Below are 25,527 nucleotides of genomic sequence, written 5' to 3' on the forward strand. Positions count from 1 at the left end.
CATTGTACAAATGTACAAAATACACGCTTGAATCCTGTTCGTATAATGGAACCTGAGTCTGGAATTGGTCTACACCATGTATGCACTTTGACTATCAGGTACACAGATATTTTTTGAACGGGTGTGCACACAGCATCTTTCAGGTTGCTAGCAGCAGCTTAACCTTTCATAGCAGAAGACCAAGGACTCAAATGCTAGTTATGGGCAAGGACCACAGTTATCACCAAGGATTCAAATGTCAGTTATGGGCAATTTAAGCAGTGGGATAAGAATACATGCATGATCAGTCACTGAGGTTCAGTTAAACAGTATTTTACTCCTTGTGCTGCCATAACTTCATTACTTGCACTGTCACCATTTGTAGTCTGGTATTTAAATGACAGCCAAACCCTTCTGAGAAATCAGTTCGTAAGTATACACTTCACTGGGAGAAAATAACGCAATGAAAATAAAGTCAGACTTCCTTGCAACAGAGAGACCCAGGTTATGGGACTCACCGATGGTCTTTTGCTTTAACACGCTATTATAAAGTAGGTATAAAACTAGCCTGAAGTTGCTTTTTTCCCGTTGTTTTGTTTAGGTCATTTGTCTGAGTGAGGAATGCATTTCATGCAACTGGGAAAAGCCTCTCATTTAAAATAAGATTAAAATATTATTTATATTTTGGAAAATGAGATAAATGTAGTCCTAAAACACGTCCAAGAGGAAAAAAACTCCTTTCATAAGAATTATACTGTACTTTATCAGTGCTTTATATACTTGTACTGGGATCTCGCAATATGTTATTGTTTAGAATACTACAATTCATAATTAATAACTCCAATGCCTATAAGTAACATAATGGGTAAAAATATGCAGATTTCTCTTTGTTTAACCCTGATGAACAGCATATTCAGAGTTTAAAGATGATAATCTTTCAGAACTATACTTAATTATAATCTGTTATTAGTTTCTTTGATGAGAAAATACTTTGAGAAGAATCGCAACCCATGCAGCCACTAACTTCAGTCAACATAACATCTAATTAACTGTTCAGAACAGGAAGTAAAGCAAACACTTTTACATTAAGACAACAAATATAAGAAAACTGTAATAACTCAAGAATTGACACAACAACTCCATTTTCTAAAGCCGCTGTCTTTGGATGTCTAAAACCGTCTATGTAGTCAGAATATTGGTTCTTCACTTCTTCCTTGTTATATTATGCCATTCACCTCCTCAGAGGTGCTAACACTCCAACATAAAGAACTGCCACAAACTAGTATTCCTCCCTAACAACTATTTCTTCTTTTCTCTAACCAGTGCTTGGAGTGGTGGAACAACAAGCTCTATATTTATGGAATGGTAAATTTTTAAGGTGTAGATCTAAGTGGTTAAAGGAGTAAAACATCAATTGTTCAGCCATCTGAAAAAAATTGATGGCTACTGTATTCCACCAAATGTGTTAGCCAGCCATCATATTAACTAAAATTAAAATTTTGCATGAGTCTTTGCAAGTTCAAGACTTCTCAAGCCATGGATTTCCTTTATCTAAATGCTAGCTGTTTCCCCCAACAGTCATTTTCTGTCTTAACTTCAGATGTTAAATGATTGCTCTTACCTAATAATATGCAATAAATGCAAATCCCCAAATGCCACAGCGTATCAGGCTCTTTTTCTAATGCTACTCTTCAGACTAATCTACTCCTCCTGCGTTCCCTTTCAGGACAGCTGCAGACAGGCTTCAGTCTGCAATTTGATACTCTCTAGTGCAGATGCTTAATTTCACATTTGTTTTGAAGCTTTTTGCTCTTCTGCTTAGTATATATTTACAAACAGTCAAGTTTTACTTACTATTACATTGTTAGAATTATTTTTAGCAATCACAGCGATAGGGTTTATCTCTTTAAATGCATGAAAAGTATAAAGCTATTTTAAAATGAATGCTGAAGCTCTTCAGTCTCAATATAAAAGTTCGTACAGTGTCTATGACACTGCAGGGATTCTTAGACCTTCGAGTGTGACTTGCAGCTAAGTAACCTGTACGCTTAGCTTTCTAATAGTAGTAATTCCAAAGTGACAAGTCTTTGCGTGACAGACCACTAAGCTTTTGCATATTTTTTTAGCTGCTTAGTGCACAAGACATCCTTCACGGTCAGTAAAAAAAGGCAACTTTATCTCTATAATAACTAAAGAAAGGTATAAATTCACACTAATTGAGATGAAAGAAGATACTGAATCCTAGTGGGATCAGTGAAAAAAACAGACAATCTTGTCTCCTCTTCTGAAACATGATGAGCAATACAGAAATATCAATGTTTTCATGAAGGGAAGAAAACTAAAAAATATTGTTTCAATACAAAATAAGTTTTAAAAAATGTTTATTAATTTCTAAATGTCTGTTTCTCTAGTATTTACATCAGAAAACAACTCAGGGAAATGCTCTGATGTAAAGGCTACCACAAATACATAGCATAAAAGTCATAGCTCAAATCAATCAGATTAAACCAATGCAATAAATAGTCCCTCTGCTCCATCAACAGAAGAAGACATGCACCTCCCTTTACCACTTTCAAACATACCTAGAAACCATCTGATGACATTCAATCTAATACCAATCCAGAAATTTAACATAAATAGAAATCAACTGAACTGTATCTGGTTCTCAGACAAAATAATCCTGTTCTCAGACAATCCTGGTGAACTGCAGTAGAGGAACTCAACCATGAAAGTCAGGAAAATCAAACTGAAAGCAGAGCTGAGCAAAAGGAAGATCATACTCACTTGACCTGCGTATTAGATAGATAGGAAAATGAAAGAGCAAGTAACTCAACAGTTCTATGTGCAAACCTATTTAAGGTAATAGGGGAAAAAATATCATCAGCAACACAAGTAACTCCACACAGGTTTGCAACAGTATGACAGGCATAATATGATGATTGATTTATCTAAGGAAAACTGTTGTGAGGTAACTAAGCACTGTACTTTGAAAGAGAAGCCTCACAAATACAAAATGAAGACAGAGCCTAGAAAAAAGTACAAAATATTAAATGGAAATTAAAAAAACAAACCAACAAGCAAACAAAATAACGATAAACAAACCCAAACACCACATTTTTTCCATATTTTTTTCCCTTTCAAAAGGATCAAGTCCAAATTTTCCAGAGAACTGAACTCAAAAAGGGAAGTAGATGTAGAAGCCTACTATGGAACCTCCAAGGTAGTTGGAAGACAGTGAAACTAAGTAAATGGAACTTACAGCATCTCAGAAAGCAGAAAGCACCTAATGCAAGGCAAAATTTGACAATACAAAATTTTAGGTCAACCAAATTTTAGATCAACAAAAACCTACAATATATTTGCCTTGATTTAACCTTGAGACTGAAGCGCGAATGGTCTCAGAACATGGCTCCCCAAACGCACCACCCAGCTGTGCTCTTACAAAGGTCGAAGATGAGCCAGGAAGACAAGTTTTTTTTTTCTTGGGAGGAAAGGAGAAGCGGGAACAGTTCTGTCCTCTCCACAAATCAAAAAAAAAAAACCTGACCCACAGTTTTTTCCAGAAGAATTTGCATATATTTCCAAATCATTAATCTATTCCAGTGTGTGTCCAACCTGAGGGAAATTCCAGAGATGAACACTAATAGCTATCTGGAAAGGTTCGATCAAAGCTTTTCCAGTGTTATAACAGAAATACCATCCACATGAAAGTCAAAGGGTCCCACAACAATTATTTGCACAAATTTCATTCAGGTATGAGTTAATTTTTTTGTTTCCTCTGGCATGATTGTATTAAATTTACGTGCTTAATATGTCTACTTTTGATTTTTTTCTTGTATGTTAGGTGTGGGATTTACAACCTGAAGTGTTTATAGTGTAAGGCTTAATTTAATTCCAATAGGAAAAAAGTTGGCATTTTGCCTCCATGTTTCCTCTCATTGGGCTAATAAGACTAATTATGGTTTATGTATTAAGTTCAGCACAAGGTGATTTAGCTCTGGATCTCTATATTATTTGTTAATTTTGAAAACCATAATATTTTCTTCCTTTAAGAGTCTGTATGCTATTGACTCTCCTCACAATTCTAGGGACGTTCACCTTATATCTAAAATTTACACAAGCAGGTGTGCTGATACATGCGTTTTTACTAATGAAATAATACTCTGTCTTAACAGATGAGTTTGTTGTGTACTCAGATATTAGTTTAATTGAAACACTGTAATAACAAAAGGAATAACTGCTCCTGCTTTTCCTCAGATCCAAATTAGATAAATTAATAAATGCATAGAAGAAGCTCAGCAACTGCAGGGATTGTGACAGGTAGTAGATTACGTGCTAGGATGGGGAATTTTCTTCACAGCTGTATTTTCTGATAAGGCAGCAAAATAGACAATATGGTAAACCAGTACCTTTGCAGTACATTTTCGTCATCATTTCTGCTTTAAGAATATTATCATGTCAATAACTAAGCCTTTGAAAAAAGTGACATCTACTACCAGATGCTAGCATCATTTTTCTTTATTTTACAAAAGACATCTTGGAATAAAAAAATTTATCAGAGTTATTCCATTTTCTTCATTGGAATCATTTACAAACTGAATACTGGTAGTGATTACAGCAGCAAACAGCAGCCCACTGCTATTTCACGCTGCTGTTGCTTGGCTAGCTAAGTCAACAATGCATTACAGAGAAAAAAGAACAAAGCACTGCCTCCTTCATACAACAGAAATAATCAATCAGTATTCAAATTTAGCGACACGGGGCTGTAAGAGCTAGTCAATATGTGGTATTTTTCTTCCTATATAAACAATATTTTTACAAGGTGGTAGTGGCCAATATACAATATATAGAGCACAGAGTTTATGAAAAACTCAGGTAAACCCAGGTGATGACATGAAGCTGTTGACAGATTCCCTAGGTGCTATCACTGAACATCCTATTTTCACAATATCTTCTGCTTTGATCCAACAGTTCCCTCTGGCATTAGCGAGAAAATCCTAACAGACAAGCCGCAGATAAACCACACCTAGTTAAGCTGTCCTAATACCCCTAATTCCTGTTTTCTTCCACTGCAACTGCGGAGGTTCCTCTGGATTTTTCTGCTCTCAGGATTAGATGCTAAATTCAATGCACTCTGTGCCCATCTCTGAATTGACCCTGTCATGCTAGAAATTGCTGTGACTTTGCAATTTGAAATGCACTTCCATGGCAATCTTGAGAATCAGAATGATTATAAATGCTGCATATGATTGAACAGTGCATAGCACTGTGCAATGTGCTAGGATTAATTAAATTTCAAAGCAAAAAAATATATTTCACTAAAGCTCTAAATTGCCCACGCAGTCATCTACATTAATCATCTCATTTCATATCAAAACTGTTCATTTTGGCTACATGTTTTATTGCCTGAATATTAATTTGTTATTTGCCTAGTCCTACTTCTGACTCAAAACAGAGCAGAGTCCATGAATATCACTAACTTTTAATTAGTGATGAATTAAAAAAAAAAGCCCAAAGTACATACACCTACATTAATAAAAGACACATTCAAGTCAGCAAGTTAAACCACATAATGCTAAGAACTAATTAAGAAAACTATGTTCCTACTGAAGGTATCTGTACAATATTAAAGCCAACTGTTAATTATTTTTTCAATGTTTAATCAGCCATTAACCTTCCTTACTGTAACTATATTCCAGTACTGTGTATACTTCTTTCCTAGTAAATGGAAGGAAATTACTTTTTTTTTTATTTTGCTACATCTATACAGTAGCTGTTACCACCTTTGTTGCGATGAAGTGAAAAGGTAAGAGAAATTATATTAAATTAAAAAAAATAATTAAAACCTGAAACAAAGATCTTCCTCTGATTTCAGCAAAAGACACTGAATTAGGCCTAACCTCATCAGGAACAGGCTATCAAAATTAATAAAGGTCTGAAACTCACACATCTCCCAAAATGCCTAACAGGAGACCTGGTCTACCTCACCTAGCACACAACACCATGCGAGTGAAAAATGGAACTTCCATTGCTAATGGTCCCACATCTTCTTGCTTCTTTCCCATTTAGAGTCAATGAAATAGATTAGCTAATCCAATGTCAGAATGAAGAATAACAGATCAGAACAATCCTCTGTATGGTGCCAATACACCTGCAGGTGCTGGAGATGCTAAACAGGCTTTTTAATTACGTATTTACAATAGTGCCAGGAGGCACTGTTATAATGTCTAAATGGAAAATTGTTTAGATGACTGTATCTATCAGTTCATGATCTCCGTTTAACAAGACTTGCTAGTGGCAACTTCAGAACCAACCTTGAAAATCGCCCTGAATTCTACTGGATTAGGAAAATACTTGCGGTCTGTGAAAATGAGCAGGTCTGACAAAAGCAGACAAAAAGCCAGACAAAAGCAATACACAGCACAATATTCACACATTGCATACTCCCTCAACTTCACATGAGGCTCTCCACTGCTAACCAGTATACAGCAAATAATTTCAGTCCGGCTAACATGACATGAAGAAATTTGCAAATGGGCTACCTTTGCCTATCCTTGAGAACGCAGATCTTTTTTGATACTATGGATGTAAAGCCAGTGTCAGTTTACACCATTTTGTTAGTTTTCCTACTTTACATTACTCTCTCAAATTTCTGCAGTCCCCTCCAAAAGTCAGATAAAAACATCTGTCTGCATGATAAACAAGTTTCTGTGAGGCTTTGAAGATATTTTGTTGATCACATATTTGCCCTGAGAAAAGCTTACTTGTTAAGAAAAGCTAGAATAACTTGACATATGTAATGTGTCATCAAAAACTCTTGCTTTTGTTTCCACTAGCTGAAACTAAGACTGCTAGATGTTGGGTAAAAGGATCATTGGTTTAAGAGAGCCAGGGAACAACATTTTACAGTTGGTGGCAGGGAAGTGCCAATCTGGAAGTCTGAGTAGTAAGTAGAGTTGGCCTGGGTGTAAAATCTGAGATTCTACAATGAAAACAAAAATAAAAAAGTACAGAACTTCCTGAAGTCACCCACAGTTCCAGTCACACAATAAATCTGTGAGTAATTCCTCCTGAACTCCTGTAGCCTTTTAGATTGTTGTAGTATGTGAAACTGCAAAACCTTACATTTATATCATTCCCTCCTGTCAAGCCTTCCCATTCTGTATAGGGCTGACAAAGTGTTGAAAAAATGGGTAAAATGAAAAAATAAACTTTTTTATAAATGTCAGTAAACAATAGTGTCCTGGAAAAACTGTTTACTATCACTACAGCTGTTGTTAAACAAATTTTTCCTTGACTGGTTTTAAAAAATTAACATAAGTTATATTCATGTATCTACTTGAGCAGTAACTCAGTATTATTCCTTCATTTAAGTATTTACATTTGTATAGTATAGTGAGTTTGATTCTGCATCAGCTATGAAAGTACTGGTATTCCATACATTTTAAACAATACCAAACTGGTATTTCAAAAAAGGGAATTAGGTGTGTACAGTCAGAATAGATGTACCCATCGCAAGGAAAGAATTACACCTGCAGTAAAAGGCAGTGAGAGTAGATTAAAGAATTAATTGTGTTCCACACTTTTCAGCACTGAACATTCCCTTAAACAATCCAAAGGTCTGGATTATGGATTGGCCATAAGTAGCTACTTCAAACCGTGTCTATCACAATATACAATTTGCTTCCAGCTCTTTGAAATACTGATAGTATAAGATAAAAAGAAAAGTCAAAGTTTGAAAGGTTCTAAAATCCTTGATTGATTAAATCCATGGATAAAAAGCACAGGAAGAAATTTACTCAGCTGTAACAAAGAGCCATTAAATTACGTTTGTTCCGTGTCTTAATGAAAGTCATTAACACTTCCTCTGTGAAAATATTTCTTCTTCTTGCTGAGGAGCTCATAGGTCCTCTCTTTCATTTCATAGCTCAACATTTGATGCAAAATGCAAAATTCAGATCTACAAATACACAAATAATGAAGATCAACATTTCTATAAATAAAAGCTTGCAGATCATAACTCAAGTATGTTGCAGAATTAACCAAACAGGGACTTTGAAGAGAGCGCACCATCATATTTAAAATGTTCAGTTTGGTTAAAAAACTCAATTTGACACATTGATTTAAGAAGTGATGTGTCATCATCCAGAGATCCCATAGCAGTTGAGAGGGAAGAAAAAGTGGAGGCGACAGACAGATTAAATGTGTGAAAGCACAATGGCCCTCAGGCTTTTCCTTTGGGAGGCATTTCCTTCTTTAGGCCACTTTTGTAAGGTTATAAATTTGTGTGATATAAATGGTAAAATCACTGATCTGTGATGGGCTAGGCAGAGCCAGAAAATAACCTGCAGCGCATAAAAAAAGCAACCCAGTGATTTTTAACTGTTTTAGACACAATCAATCTCCAAGGCAGAGATTTGGAGATAACTGGAAAAGCATAATTATTTAGCTTTTTGTGTGTGTGCAAATAAACGGTACAGGCATATTTGTACATGGTGGTAATGGGTGTTTATAAGTGTTTAAATGTACAAGTATCTTACCGGCTACTCATACAATCTTTGCAAGTACACACGTTATCCCAATTGCAGGCTGTATTTTTTCATCATTTAAATAAAAGCAAGTTTTCCAATATCCACTATACTCATTGCTGAAGCAGGCATAGCTTGAAGAAATGTTATATTCTGGCAACAAATGTCTTGCTCAAAAAGTGACCTACTACTTGTGGTTTAACCAGAGCTGGCAACTAGAACCACACAGTCGCTTGCTCACCCTCCCTGCCTTTTCTCCCCCAAGAAGGGCGAAAAGAAGAGGGAAAAAAAGGAGGGGAAGGGATAAAAAATCCTTGTGAGTTGAGATAAAGAAAGTTTAATAGAAACAGTAACAGAAAAGGAAAAATAGCAACAATAATAACAATGACACAGGTCACTCTCACCACCTAGTAAATTGGCCTGTCCCAACCAGTGATCATGGATTCCTGCCCCCTGGCTAACCCCCTTTTATATACTAAGCGTGGCGTCTATCATACAGAATATTTCATTAGCCATTCCATCATTCTGTCTATGCTTCTATGGCAAGCTGAAAAAAGTAGTTGAATAGTGTAAACATCACTTAGGAGCAACTAAAAACAATAGGTACTATTGACATTCCTTTCACAGCAACCACTAGAAAGAAAATTAACTCTTTCCTAGCTGAAACCAGGACACTACTTTACTAGCTGTATGGACACTGATTGATCTCTGACATTATTCCAAGTACACAAGTGTAGTTACGTCCGTTTAACTGGACCTAACTAGTGATAAGTAAGTATCACATTACTTATAGAGCTCTTAAAAGGTGAGTTGGTTAAAACAGCATTTGGCTGCGCTGAAGACATGTACAAACACCAAGGCTTTCGGCTATGAACTGCAATGCAGTCGTTTCATGCTTTCTTGTTTTGAGTGTGTTACTCAGGTTAACGCTGCATGACTGAAACTGGGTATTGAGTCAGGGAAATACTACATTTTACCCCAGGCTAAATGGTTAAACTCTTAAAAGCCAAGAGTGAATGTGTAAATTAACGGTGTCTGGTAGCTTGTATTCCTCAGTAAGGCTGTAATGCAGGAACACTGTGAAAGAGGAAAAACATTTGACGTGGTGGTACTGTTCTCCCTGTTAGCACTGGCTTCAATAAGGTGGTTTGGGAACATCGTCCTCAGAAAAGGAGGGCAGCTGTGACCCACCTTAAATACTGGCTTATAATGGGAGCATGCAACAGCACAGAGGACTTACTACAATGCCTTTCATTAGTGGTTCAAATCTGTGCTCCCAGTTCCTGTTTTCTGACAAGCCCATGATATTCTGTGTGACACGGGTTTAGTCCTGTTAATAACAAACAAAAATTGCATTGCATACTCTCTCCACTGTCCCATTTTTCCCCTCAGAAAAGGAAAATAAACATAACCACCATCTCCACATAATGTAGCCAATTAGAACGGATAAGGATCTGTCTCTTAATTTTTTTCCCTCAAATAATTGTGTTTGGAAGGCAAGCAGAAAAAGCACTGCAGCAGGAGTACCTTAATAGTGTCATTGCAAGGGAACTGAAGTGTACCAAAGGTGAACAGCATGCATGATAGCATTTGTATTTCTGGCATCTCCTTCTGAAGAAATAAGATATTAATCCTACAGACCAGGTTTCACCTTGCTCCAGAATATTTAGCACACATTTCAATGACTGCAGCTCTATTTCTAAATCCTTCTATCGCTACTGAAGATTTATTACTACTATTAACTGTAAGTGCAGTGGACTCTTACTGTTATTTCAATGAGATTCCTCACACTCAAAGGTCTGCTATGGTTTCAGTAAGCATTCTTAACCTAGATGCATTTCTTGTGAATACAGTAATTCTCAGACCTGTATATAAGTACCTAACATTTTCACATCTGTGCTCTCTTCAATAAAATTTATACCATGACCAATAGCACACATTTAAAAAATTAATTCTGAATGTCTCCCCCTATTCCCAAAGTCTAAAATAATTTTAAAAAAAGAACTTCGACATGCTTTCCATAATAAAAATACAGATCTTGCCCCGGAAGTTTCAACTCTGTAGGACCACACCTACTAGCTGCACACAACAGTAAAATACAGAGTAGCAGAGCCTGGTTTTCCTTTAGTTTACGCACATGTGGTCTATTATGCCACCACAGATCTGGTACCCTGCTTAGATCTAGCATATAGGCAGAAGACACTCGCTTTCTCCTATCCTATTCTATACTGGAAGACGCAATAAACCTCAGCTGTATCTGATGACTTGTAGTAATATTTAACAATAAAAGAGAACAGTGCTATACACAGATGCCTACTTACATCAGCAGAAGGAATTTTACTTACTGTGTGTAAGGACAGTTTTGTGACAATCCATTAAAATTCAGACCTTTTAATAAGTAAAGAAGTGTCAAATATATGGTTAACTGTTCGCTTCTTCTGCATGAGAGTATATGGAGGAGCCATGCTGTCAAAACTAAGTATCGCTGGAATTGACTAGGTAAGTGAAAACTGTAACGCCTGAAGTAGACTTTGTTTTGGATAAATTATTAAATGTCTGGATTTTAAGAAGAAATGCAAAACAGAAAATGTGCTGCTGGGTATTATACTTCCCCAGTTTTCCGTCTTTGGATTCTGGACTTTGACCTGAAGATAGAATTTCAGTTAAGCCACAAGTGTAACATAACCTAGCATAAATGAGGCTGGTTTAAAACAGTTTTAATGAATTCAAAACCAGAAATAATCTTAATTGATCATTAAGATCAATACATTTAGTTTTCATGGCCTGTTTTCAAGCTTTAGAAGTACATTAATTTACAATTGGCAAAAAGAAAAAGCTTGTGATAAAATGTTTGCTTAACTGTCAATTAACAAAGACAAAATCTTTAGCTTTCATATTAAATCATAGTCCTCAAAAAAGTTTAGCAACCCCAAGAAAGCTCCTCCTCCCCTCCGATGTCTCAAAGTATCTGGCCTACACAGAGAATTTATAGCTACTTAGTAGATGGGAAAACAAAGGAATATCACAAGCACTGAACATCAAAGAAAACTCAACATAAAATTTTGCTTAAGATAATTTTAGTTTGAACATCCACAACAAGAGAAATCTCTCTAAAAGGGAAGTTTGTCGCATCAGCAACAAGTTAAGGAAACCTATCCAAGCATGCAAAAGAGAAATAAGAGTCTGAGAACGACAATTTGATTCCAGATTTGTCTATATATTTATGTCTCCAAGGATGTGTGCAAGGTGTCTAGTGATGTAGTGACGTGCCTAGACACGTTGGAGAATTCCACTGGGCATGTAGATGCCTAAATATGTAGAAAATGGTCCAGTCAGACACACATCCTTCAGTCCTTTATTCATTGACATTTTTTTCCATGCTCTCAGATGTCAGATCCAGAGACAATCTGTATAGGCTCAGGAGAAGAACAAGTAACTCAAGCTATATGATCTTGCCCAAACTAATTTAGACCCTAGACTGTGTTACCAGCAAGCCTGTGTACAAACCACGAGTTCAGAACACTCTTTCCTTTAAAAGTTTAGTCAAGTGTAGCAACTGCAATATGTCTTTTAGTTACAGGAAGCTGCAAGTGTTGTACATTTACAGGCAGTTATTTCTTAATTTATGAAATTTATGAAATCATAAAAACTTAGGTTGGGAGGGACCTTTGGAGAGCTCTAGTCTGAACTCTTGCTAAAAGCTACAGGCCTTCTTCAGTCTACCCCACAGCTTCTCTGTGCAATGTCTCTCAGTGGTTGACCACCTTACTGTGAACTTTCTTCATTACAGCAGAAGTTTCCTGGTAGCAACTTCCGACCTCCTGTGCTCCTCTAAGGAAAATTTGACTCCCCCTTCTCTATAGCCCTCCTCAATTACGTCACCAAACAGTACAGATACATCCCCTCTTAGAACTTTTTTCTCCAAAGTAAAAAATATATTCTAGCCCTCTAACCACCTTACTGGTCCTTTACTGGATTTGCCCTAATTTGTTAATCTCTTCTTTCAGGTTGCTGCACAACAAAACAGAGAATCCCACGTATGGCCTTATTGTGTTGAGAAAGGAAACTCATCACTTCCTTCTACTTACTGGCCTCTCTTGCCAATGCAGCCCAGAATGCCTTTTTTGGGTTGTTTTGTCCCAGGTGAAGGACTTATATTTGTCATTGATAAATTTCACGGAAGGTATTTGTTCAATATAAAGTTGTTGCAAAAAATCAGTGCAAAACCAGAATGAAATTAAGTAGCAAAGATCTGGCAAGCCAGTAGTTTTTTAAACTGGGGTGAGGGAGAGTTGCCATCAGTAACCATCTGGTGTTCTTACCAGAGTTTATAAGCACTTCTGATCAACTACTAAGCCTCTGGAGAGCTTTCTCACACGTAAAAGGAAGGACTGTCTGGATTAGAATTAAGCCAGGTTATGTTTAGGAGGTTTTAAGACAGAGTAGACATAAGAAGCATTGCATTAAACCAGCTAATATGCAAATCAGCAATGAATGCAGAAGTGATAGGCACGTGTCTGTTGTCCCAGACTGCAAAATACTCAGCCCAAAAGACCTAGTTAATGCCTCTGATACTCTTCTTACTACAAATATTATACAAAATGTGATTATTAAATTCTGATCATATCACAGAAAACTCCTACATCAAGGCTTTATTTGACACTAAATATGGGGTTTCAGAAAATTCTTTGGTTTCCAAAGTAAGCTGTTTGTTGCTGTTCATATTCACAATACCTGCATTATCAGCCCAGTGATTTACCACAATACTTGATTTTTTTAGATGGAAGAAACTGTCTGTATAGTTCATCAACTAAGAATATATTTTACATATAAAGATTATTTCTGGTTTTGTTATTACCAAGGACTTGGATAACACATTGCTTAACACAAATGAGAACAAAAAAAGACTGTTCATGCTCAAGAGATCATTCAGTCTGAACTTCATAGAGAGGATGATATATCGGTTCAAAACAGACCTGGGAGACTATCAGGAAGCAATGAGGAACCATTGAGGATGGCAGTGAGAGCATACCAGTGGCTAACCAGTTCTCAGGTTTTGTTGGCATGAATGCAAAAAAAAAGAATAAAAAATAAAGAATCACTTTATCTTGGGACTCTTGTATGATTTTTTTTTTCTAGTGTTGAGGTGATAAAGTACAAAAAAGGGATGAAGGTACCTGTCTGAAACATGTGCCAGCTGATGCCACGAAGATCGGCATTGTGGGCCAGTCAAGCAGGAGTCAACCTGTATCTACTGCTAGCAATGGCGACAGCAGGGCAGCTGTCAAGAGTCTTGCACGGGAAGGTGAGAACTTACAGGTCCCATGGGAGTACCAGAAAGAAGACTGTCAGCAGTAGCATGGTATCCTGAACAGATATAGCTGGGAAAGGCTAGCTTTGCCTAGCTTAGAGAAAAGAATGTTTCATTATTTCATAATTTAAATTTTATAGAAAAAAAGATCTATAAAACTTAAGAACAATCTGCATGTGAATACATAGAAATAAAGTTACGTAGAAAAGTACACACAAATCAGAGCCCAGAGAATTAATCTAAAAGCAGTCCAGCTCTGAGCTGCATGTAAAACCAAAGGGATAAGATGCAAGCAGGAAAAGAGTTAAAACAACATCTTTAGACCTGAGCATACAACCTGTCTCATGAAGGTACAGTCCTGACTCATCACTGCCAGAACCCAAGAGGTCAACCTGGATTCATATACATGCAGGAGATGACAAGTACAGCCAGGTTATAAAGCAGGGAAAGGAATCTTTTCCCTCACACTTAGTGACATGTCATTATAATCTTAGAAGAGTTTAAGAAAGTCAACTTCCCTATTTTTAATAAAACAATGCTTGGAGATGAAAAAACATAATTTTTATTATTTAACTCAAAAAGCATTGAGAAACCAGTTCATGATCCTGATCAGCACTTTATGGGCTCTGAAATGCTGCTGGTGATCAATCAACAGTGACCTCAAGCTCACACAAGGGTTAATAGTGATGGAATTTGGGGAATTGCCCTGGTGCAAGTATATAAAAAAAAAATGCAACACGGAGGCCCTATGAATATTGTCACATGCTTTTAATTAGCTCATGTTCCCTAGCAAACTATCATGGCATAATGTATGAGAAATCAGTTTTTATTACTGAATCAATGATTCCTTTTCCAGTGGCAAATTAACATGTTCTTAGTGTGTTTCTTAACAGTCTAGAAAATTGCCTGGAAAATAAATAGTGTACGTGTACCAATTCTACTTTATAACTCCTAGCACTGGTCCCATGACTTTAGTATTCTAACAACATTAAAGCCCTCTGGATTACGGAATTATAATAATGAAAAAAAATTATGCCTGTCTGGAAGACCCCAGCTAGGATGTAATTATGATGTGAAATCACAACGGCAAAATAATTGAAATGCATGGCTGCAAGAGCCTAGTTATGATCATATAAAAATGCTTTCACTAAGCATTCATTGCCATGATGAGTATTTTGTATCACTGGAATTAAGACTATGCTGTCTGCAAAGACTGTACATCTATACTGGTTATAAGCAATACGTACACCAGTGTACTGCAGCCTACAATATATTTCTATTAGCAATGGGCAAGTAATATCATTTTTATGAAATAATTGGTATAACCACTACATGTTGCAATGCCTTCAATACACACTTGGAAAGAAACTGCTTATCTCTGTTCTTTCCTGCTTCTATGTGTTAATCTTTTAGCATAGAATTATTTATTTGTTAATACCACAACACAGAGGTTAGTGTTACATTATTACAAAAGGAAGATATGGGGATATACATTACAATTTCTATATTTGAACCATGAGAATACATTGCTTGCTGTGAGTGTGCCTGATACCTGCCCCTCTTCCCTTAGCAAGGGGCTCAAGGGCATTTACACTGGGGCGCGGATACTTGCATGTATATGTCTAGCAAGAATTAACGGTAAGGTTAGGACTACGTCTTTTGTCTTCAGGCGCATGTGGCAGCCATCTTGGCATCTTCAGTGCCATGCTTTGGTTAATAAGCTACGAAGACGGGGGCGTTTCGTTTGTTGTTTGTTGTTTGTTGTTTGTTGTTTGTTGTTTTCAGGGGGATTTCTTTTATAATGTGTGGTGTGTTGTTCAAGTATACGAACGTAGAATTGTGTATGTTCTTTTTTAATGGAATTTCACTGTCGTTGACATGTGAAAAAGATGATGATAAGATGATGATAAAATACGTGATAAAAACACGGTTAATTTTTCAGTTAGAACCTCCTAGTGTTGTTTAGAAAATTAGAGGAAATGAAAAGTAAAAAATCATGTCCAACAAGCATTCACTAAATAACAACATGGATAATAGTCTGTGGACACACCATAACCAGTTGTAAGACAAAGTGCATCCGTGTAAAGATGATTCCCCATACCCTTCAACTGTATCACTGAGGTATTCCTGAGGGCCAAGTTCCACGCGGATACCATGGAAAGGCCAGGGCTTAGATTGTATTTACCTCGGTGCACTGGAGGGGCTGCCTGAAGATGACCAGAAAAAAAAGGGAACCAAAAGTGCCAAAACGGTCGGATGTCGCGATCACAGGTGAGATGTTGATGAATAGCCGACCAGATGTATCGGTGAAGTACAAGTTGAGAGGACTAACCCAGACATGGCCCTGACATAGGGACCAGAGGCGCAAAAGAGCAAGATGGGCTAGGCGTGTAGGGGGAAAGAATGGTCCTGAAGCTAGTAGCGTAGGATCTTTCCTACACCGGGTTGCTGATTTCATGTGAGGAGCCCGACTAATAAATCACCTGGTACGAAGCTTTGTGCATTCCGAGAGATTTTGGATGGCCATGCTTTGAATTTCATTCAAGGGGGCAGGCGAGCACTGCCGTATGCAGGGGGGTTGGTATGTATAACCTAACGAGTAGATGGTTTTTGTTGCGTCAGGACAACTACGACATAGTCGCCATCACGGAAACGTGGTGGGATGATGGTCATGACTGGAATGCTGCAATGAGTGGCTATAAGCTCTTCAGAAGGAATAGGCAAGGAAGGAGCGGGGGGGTGTGGCTCTGTACATTAGGGAGTTGTTTGACTCTATAGAGATAGACTCCAGTGATGAAGAAGTTGAGTGTTTATGGGTAAGAGTGAAAGGGAAGGCTAACAAAGGTGATTTTGTGCTGGGAGTCTGCTATAGACCACCCAACCAGGATGAGCAGGTTGATGAGGTATTCTATAAGCGGCTGGCTGCAGTCTCGCAGACGCCAGCCCTTGTTCTAGTTGGGGACTTCAACTTACCGGACATCTGCTGGAAATATAACACGGCAGAGAGCAGGCAGGCTAGGAGGTTCCTCGAGTGTATGGAGGATAGCTTCCTGACACAAATGGTAGGTGAGCCTACCAGGGGAGGTGCCTTGCTAGACCTACTGTTCACAAACAAAGAAGGGCTAGTGGGGGACGTGGAGGTCGGAGGCCATCTTGGGCTTAGTGACCATGAAATGGTTAAGTTTTCCATCCATAGTGAGGTAAGGAAGGGGGTTAACAAAACCTCCATCTTGGACTTCCGGTGGGCAGACTTTAGCCTGTTCAGAACCCTGGTTGGGAGAGTCCTGTGGGAGGTAGTCCTGAGAGACAAAGGAGCCCAGGAAGGCTGGACGATCTTCAAGAGGGAAATCCTAAAGGCCCAGGAGCAGGCTGTCCCCATGAGGCGCAAAATTAAAGGGCGGGGAAAATGGCCAGCCTGGATGAACAAAGAGCTCTTGATGGGACTTAAGGAAAAAAGGAAGGTTTACCACCTTTGGAAGAGGGGACAGGCAAGTCAGGAGGAGTACAGAGATCGTGTTAGGTCATACAGAGAAAAAATCAGGAAGGCAAAAGCCCAGCTGGAACTCAACCTGGCAATTAACATAAGGGACAACAAAAAAAGTTTCTATAAATACATCAACAAAAAGAGAGTGACAGAGAATGTCCATCCCTTACTGGATGCGGGGGGAAACCTTGCAACCAAGGACGAGGAGAAGGCTGAGATACTTAATGCCTTCTTTGCCTCTGTCTTTAATAGTCAGACGAGCTACCCCCAGGGTGTTCAGCTTCTTGGGCTGGAAGATAAGAATGGAGAACAGAACAACTCCCCTGTAATCCAGGAGGAAGTAGCTAATGATTTGCTTATGCACCTGGACACGCATAAGTCTATGGGGCCGGACGGGATTCACCCAAAAGTTCTCAGGGAGCTGGCAGGAGAGCTCACCAAGCCTCTCTCCATTATCTATCAACAATCCTGGTCAACAGGAGAGGTGCCGGATGACTGGAGGGTGGCCAATGTGACGCCCATCTACAAGAAGGGCCGGAAGAAGGATCCCGGAAACTACAGGCCTGTCAGCCTGACCTCTGTACCGGGAAAGATCATGGAGAGGATCATCTTGAGTGAGCTCTCAAGGCAAGTGCAGGGCAGCCAAGGGATCAGGGCCAGCCAGCATGGGTTTATGAAGGGGAGGTCCTGCCTGACCAACTTGATCTCTTTCTATGACCATGTGACCCGCTTTCTCAATGAGGGGAAGGCTGTGGATGTTGTCTACCTGGACTTTGGTAAGGCCTTCGACACCGTCCCCCACGGCATTCTCCTGGAGAAACTGGAGAATCATGGCATAGACAAGTGTACCCTCCGCTGGATAAAAAACTGGCTGGATGGCCATGCCCAGAGAGTTGTGATTAATGGAGCAAAATCTGGTTGGCGGTCGGTCATCAGTGGTGTCCCTCAGGGCTCAGTTTTGGGGCCAGTCTTGTTCAATATCTTTATTGATGATCTAGACAAGGGGATTGAATGCACCCTCAGTAAGTTTGCGGATGACACCAAACTAGGTGGGAGTGTTGATCTGCTTGAGGGTCGGAAGGCTTTACAGAGGGATCTAGACAGGTTGGATCAATGGGCCAAGGCCAATGGGATGAGGTTTAATAAGGCCAAGTGCCGGGTCCTGCATTTTGGTCAAAACAACCCCCGGCAACGCTACAGGCTTGGGGAAGAGTGGCTCGCAAGCTGCCCAGCAGAAAAGGACCTGGGAGTGTTAGTGGACAGCTGGCTTAACATGAGCCAGCAGTGTGCCCAGGTGGCCAAGAAGGCCAATGGCATCCTGGCTTGTATCAGGAATAGCGTGGCCAGCAGGAGCAGGGAAGTGATCGTGCCTCTGTACTCGGCACTGGTGAGGCCTCACCTTGAGTACTGTGTTCAGTTTTGGGCCCCTCACTACAGGAAAGACATTGAAGTGCTGGAGCATGTCCAGAGGAGAGCCACCAAGCTGGTGAGGGGTCTGGAGAACAAGTCCTATGAGGAGAGGCTGAGGGAGCTGGGCATGTTTAGTTTGGAGAAGAGGAGGCTGAGGGGAGACCTCATTGCCCTCTACAACTACCTGAAAGGAGGCTGTAGAGAGGCAGGGGTTGGCCTCTTCTCCCAAGTGAATAATGACAGGACCAGAGGAAATGGTCTGAAGCTGCGGCAAGGGAGATTTAGATTAGATATTAGGAAGAATTACTTTACTGAAAGAGTGGTCAGGCACTGGAACAGCCTGCCCAGGGAGGTGGTGGAGTCACCATCCCTGGAGGTATTTAAGAAACGTGTAGATATGGCTCTTCAGGGCATGCTCTAGTGCCCAAGATTATTGTTTGTGGTGGGGTGTTGTATGTGGGGTTGTGGGTGTGGAGTTTAGTAGGTGGGTGCTTTTTTTTTTTTTTTTTTTGTGGTTGGACTCAATGATCTCGGAGGTCCCTTCCAACCACTAAGATTCTGTGATTCTGTGATTCTGTGATTCTGTGATTCTGTTTTAGTATTGATATTGTAATGGATTTCAGTATCCATTGGGTGGGAGGCCCTCTGGGGGAGAGGATGGGCTGGGGAAGGGGTATGCCCGCTTGGATGTTAATGACTATTGAACATGGATTGGTATGTATAATGGGGGATATAGTTTAATGTAATAAACCACATGGAAGTTGGAAGTTTGTGCGGGGGTCATGGGGGGTAGGGGAGAGGGTAGGGGGGGGCGGGAAAGAAAGAAGGGGCATACTTAGGGCACACCTAAGCCTTCCAGAATTGTTTCCTTAATTTTGTCAGCAAGCATCATTTACACACACACACATATATATACTCTATCTATGAGGTATTTAATAGCTTCTATACTGAATTTTAGTTAAGTATTGACAAAGTCATTTCAATTTATCTCAAGACAGCACGATAAGAAGTCTAGTAAGAGGGAATTCCTCAACCCTCTTCTTGATATGGGTCAGACTTTAACAGGTGGCTGTGAATTTGCTACTGTGGGGACAGTACTTCCCACGCACAATTCCACACACCTCCATAATGCTTACTGTGACTGTTTAAATGAAATGCTATTTTTAGAAAATATAATGTATTTTCCCCAAAATTTCAATTCTATGTAGAAGGCGTAACAAAGAAAAAGCATTATGGCCATGTTCTCCACACTCATAACTTGACAATCAGAGAAGCCAGGAGTACTAAAGTGTTCAGAATGTCTTAATTATGAAAGGATCCACTTCCCAGTTTAACATTTAGTGTGAGTGGAATGAACTGCATTTGTGGATCAGCTAGCTGATGAATGTGTAAGCATCATGAAGCTCCCTCTATTACGTTGCATAACCTTGTTCTGTTCCTTAACCTCATACGAACTAATTGCAGAGAGATTTGGTGGCTACCCTTACATTGTCATAATCCTGGAGAACCGGCAACTTTGATCATCTTGTTTGTTGGGACGGTGCCTGTGGTAAAACAGTGTTATCAGTAATTAAAAAATGGGGTTGAGATCAGTCATTTTTTTTCCTGCAATAGAGAGGACTGATAAAAATCGATTAGTAGAGTTTAAACTAAGTCCTCAACTGCTACATAATGGGTAACAAAATCACATTAAAAGCAAGTTGGGGGTACACTGCTTTTATAAAATGTATTCTGTGTTGTTGCCTGCATTAACACAGTACCATTTACCTGGAGATAACTTTTTGGGTTGTTTTCGTTCCTCTTCTTTCTCTCTACTCTTTGAATTACTTACGGTGCTCCAAAGTGGCTATAAATAGACATGTTTATGCACTTTCTTTCTCTAAGAAGTAGATCTGAACACTCACAGGTCCAAGCATGACAAATGCGATGTTTGTAAAATTGTGTAAACAAGCAGTACCAAATAGTTTATTTGTATGCAGCCTCTTTAACCATAAAAACTTAGATAATTTAATTTCTTTTATTAAAAGTTTAATCACTGCACTGTACAAATAGGCAGCGTAGTTTATTTCTAACAACAAATGATCAAATGGCAAGGAATGCCTCAAAGGACTCAGCCATCTGAGAACTCAGCTCTCGTTTACACTCATGATCCGCTGACACAGAAGGAGATATAAACAAGGGTGACTACAGTCCACTTTATTGAAACCTATAGAGCCAAACTGCTAGTATTGATATGTCAGGAATCCAACCTGTCATAGGCTTAATGGTCTACCAAGAAAGCATCTGTGTTATTCAAATAGCACAAATAGCCTTGTGCTATTTAAAATTCTGAATCTAATTTTGATGCAGTTGGTATCTTAGAGTCCTTCTAATTGATGGTGAGCAAAGGAATAAAATCAGGAAAATGAGCTAAGTTAAAATGAGACTGTTGCAACACAACCGTGCGCTGTAAAGAAGCAGGGAACAAACAGTACATCTGCTAGAAGACAAAGGTTCCTAAATATTTTATAAGAAGGCTTCCTTTTCTGTAATAGCCTGGGTCCTTCAGGCCCAAGCTGCTTATCTACATACAAGTATTCAATTTGCTGCTACGTCCCAAGCCCCCATACTCCTGTCTCCCCTCTTCCTCAGGGAAGCATTTCTACACCCTCTCTCCACAGCTCTGCCCCATGAGAGCCTTGCTTTATCTGCTGAGCCCGGGCATGCCCAGGGTGGGCAAGCATGGACCTGCTCGCAGGGCCGCTGCTCTCACCGAGTCACACAGGGCTGGCTCAGCCTGCCTGGTTGCCATGCCACGCCACACCACACCACAGGAGGGGAGAGGCAACAGGGTGAGACACAGCCCATCCCCATCACCTGAACAGACACAAAAAAGCATAACCCCAGGCTCATCTTCAGCCATTTGTCCTGCTGACTTCTGTGTGTCCCCTCCACCACGACTCAAAATAAACATTGTACTTTTTGGATGGCTAGAGAAGTGTCATTGGGATAAGAGGAGTAAAAAACAAAAGGAGGGAAAAGGCTAGACAGCTTTTTCCCTGGATTTCCTGTGTTTCCCTGATTGCATTCCATGTTGCCCTTGGGAAGCCTCCCACATAAGATGACAATGTTGCTGGACAGTTGTATCATCTACTCTTTATTATGCCTGTATAAATCCTGTATAATTTTTTTTTTCATTAGTTCATCTGGATATATACTCTTGTATATGAGAACAAAATGTATCCCTCTCCTCTTAATTGCTACCATGTAGTCTTCCACTTATTGATTTATTTATACTTACTGAAAATGAAAACTATTATCTAAAAAACCCCTTATAATCCTCATTAAATCCATATTAGCTGTTAATGCACTTTGTGGATTGCTTATTTATATTCAATACAAACATATTCTTACATAAGCATTGGTGTTGACAAATACACATTTAGGCATACTCTAAGCAACCCCTGTAATAGCATCAAGACAGAGCAAAGACTTTACTCACCAAGCCATCCTGATCCAGAATTGGGTATACACATATCTGTTTCAGCACTGGGCAAAACAAATCCAACTACAAAAACTTCAACCCCATCAGCCATTAGGGCCATTCCCAACACAAAGAAGAGGGCCCACTGGAAACGACCATGGCCACATTCTTGTATTATCAGTTCGTACTGCTGTGCTAGCTCTTCTTCATCAGCCTTCCTCTCTGTTTCCAGTTCATGACGATCCTTATATTCGTCACGCATAGGCTGACCTAAGGCCACCATGCCATCCTTGCCCTGCCCCATGTTGGGGATTCCCTGATACTCCCCTTCATAAATTTCATCATCTTCATCATGCCCTTCGGTTGCTTCACTTGAGCCTTCATCATCATTAGCTTCTACACCATAATTTCCTCCTTGGACGTAGTAATCATCATCATCTTCCTCATCTTGGAACCGGTTGTAGGACCTCTGTGTGTAGCCATCCTGAGCTTTGTCAACAGCTTTATTGACTTTTTTCACTGCTTGCCTCTTCACTTCTTTGGCAATATCTTTTGCCCCTTTCACTAATGAAGTCCTATCTTTGTATGTTTCCTCCATCTTCTATCAAAGAAGGGTTGTTGTTATGCTGCAGATGGACCTGCTGAATACCGTTTAGAATATCTATTGCGTGTTGGACATCAGTAGAAAAAGTCCAAGTAGACGTGACACCCTGATATTCAACCTGCAAAATATCAGAGAAAAAAGTTTATACTTTGCTCCTTCTTAGTTGCCTCTTCACACTGAAACGGTACCATACCAATCCTTTATTTAAGCACTGGACACCACAGTTCTGGGCTTCAAATATACAAACCTGGATTTTCTTCAGAGATGGAAATATCCCAGATAACAAGCAAAATACTCTGAAGAGAAATCTAATATCTCTACTGCTTTTCAGAATGAAATTTATTACACTCCAATCTTTCAATGGATATCAGGTTTTATTCTGAAAGAAAACAAGCGATTCCATGGACCATACATCATATCGACTCTGTCTGCAGTGTCCTTCTCCATTTGGACTCCCTACTATGTGATAAAAGGCTACAAATATTAGCTTTTCTCTCAGTGAGTTAACATGAAATACCTGTTCTCTGCCCCGCCTCCCACTTACACAAATCTTGCAGTATCTCAAAGCTGACTGAACTTGGCCAATGCATTCACAGTGCATTCACGCTAAGCCTTAGCAATACGTAGTCCCACCCTAGAAAATCAGCACAGGGAGCTGAGTGTATGGAAGTGGTGTGACTTTTGGGCTTTGGAGATTTCCAATACCTAAATCATGGACAGACACATCCCTCTCTCTGCTGTCCATAAGTGACAGTAGAGGCAGCCTGGAGCAACTGTATATCATCAGCTAATTCATCCCAGAGCGTGTTAGTCTGGCATGAGCTCACCCCAATCTAACTGCATGAAAGCATTTTGTCCCCGTCCCTCTCCCTGTTCCCCTGCTGTACCTTTACATCTCTTTTTTTGTGCAGCCCCAGGATCACAAATGCAGCACAATGTGTCGAGAGCAGCTTGCTTATTTGACCAAAGACTAACCATTCCCTTCTATTCTGGGCAGTTTTCAAGCATATCAGCAAGGCAATTTGCTCATCACACATCTACACAGTCACTAGGGGTAGTAGAAAGAAATTGCAGCAGCGTGCAAGCAGAGGGAGGGAAGAAATGCAGGATCCTTCTTTGGCAACAGTCCATAGTTAGAACAGCTGAAATCAATTACAAAACTGCACCATTACTCATGTGTCTGAAGTTAAGGGGAGGTGAATCTGGGCACTGCAAAAGGATTGCAGAAGCCTCACCTCCAGGAGAACGCAGGATAAATTTTATATAGTAGTGCATCCAAGAAAACACTACCTGCTTCCAGCTAGGGGAAACGGTTATTTTTAACTATGATCGCTTTAATGATCTATTTTCCAGCATAACCACAGAAAAAGCTGCAGTAGGACAACTAAGGAGGCAGTGAGATGTAATGCAGAAGTAAGAATCAATGGCTGGAAATTTCTGAAGCAAATCCTTTTCCCCTGGCTAAAGTGGTGCGAACTAACCCCCCAAAAGAAGGCGGGGAGAAGACCAGGGTAGTGCTTTGAGAAGCTGCCCTTTACTCATTCAATGCAAACACTGGCCCCAGAAGTATATTCCAGACATTAAGACTGATACTGTGCTGAGGGACAGGAAGAATTACAGACTGCATTAGATAAACTAAGGTCATGATGTACTTCTGATAAAAGAAAGCCAACCCTAAAATCACACAGACATGCAGGTACTGCAACTTAAGAAGCTAAAAGGTATTTCCCTGGCTTACCTGATAATGACTATAGAAATTCAGCTATAGTGGAAAATGTCTTTATTTTTAGTCCCTTCCTCTAGACTGATTTCATACACTCTGGATGTTTCTCAAAGAAATCAGATGTGATGGCACTATTCAACTATTTAATGCAAACGGAAGCATTTACTGGAAGAGAAATGCAGCCTTAAAAAAACCCAGGATGTAATATTTATGACTGAAAACTCTAGCCTGATTTTAGGTACACGATGATCCTTCTAAGTAGGTCATCCTGGTGAATCTTTTATGCTAAGGCAGTTTCTCTAATTACAGCTTTTCAGTTTTCAAGGCACTCCTTAGAAGTTACTCTTTGTCTACTGAGTTAGACGTCTGGTCCTTACTGTTACCTGTGTGTGACTACAGTATCTGCTAGCTGTTATTGAACACGCAATGCATAAAAACATTCACAGGGTCTGCTGTAGCCTTCAACAAACACTTTCAAGTATTTCATGGACTCCTAACAGGTACTCTTCTAGGGTAACTGATTACAAAGTGTTCCTGGACTCTGAACGTTTTAGATTATTTTAGAGTGTGTATGCACCCGATTTAGACTCTGAATTCCTCTAATTCTTAGACTACTGTTTGGTTGTTTGTTTTTTTCTTTTCCCAGTGAGTACAGTTGCCTTTTAAGGATTTTTAGTTGTCTGATTCCATTTTACTGTAGGGTCTGTTTATGGAGGGAAGACAGCAGCAGTTTAGGAATACTGGATGAACATAAAGTTTAAACGGTTTGCCAACACTGTCAAAACCGTGCTTTGCATTCCTATAGCACACCTACCTCATGAGTTCAGCTGACTCTAAAAACACAAATTTGCAAAAGCAACTGAGCTTACCCTGTAGGTTATGATACACCAGGTATGTCAATAAGGAATTACACCTGTTCAAACTCACTAACAGCATAATTCTGCCAGAAAAAATCTGCACTTAGACTAAGTCCAATTTCTGCCTGGGCAGACAGAAAGATGTGCTGAGTACAAAATGAGAAATTT

At 39.5% G+C, this 25,527-nt stretch overlaps 1 protein-coding gene across 1 annotated transcript in view; it reads right to left on the reverse strand.

Moving 5' to 3' along the window:
* The window catches only part of SV2C (synaptic vesicle glycoprotein 2C), a 117,600-nt gene that overhangs the window by 66,768 nt on the left and 25,305 nt on the right, over positions 1–25,527 (reverse strand). The window contains exon 2 of the mRNA XM_074570207.1: positions 22,194–22,897. Coding sequence (XP_074426308.1) covers positions 22,194–22,773 — 580 coding nt within the window. The 5' untranslated portion in view covers positions 22,774–22,897. The remainder of the gene's footprint in view (positions 1–22,193; positions 22,898–25,527) is intronic.

The sequence above is a fragment of the Larus michahellis genome, chromosome Z (genome assembly GCF_964199755.1).
Source record: "Larus michahellis chromosome Z, bLarMic1.1, whole genome shotgun sequence".
In the NCBI taxonomy this organism is placed as follows: domain Eukaryota; kingdom Metazoa; phylum Chordata; class Aves; order Charadriiformes; family Laridae; genus Larus; species Larus michahellis.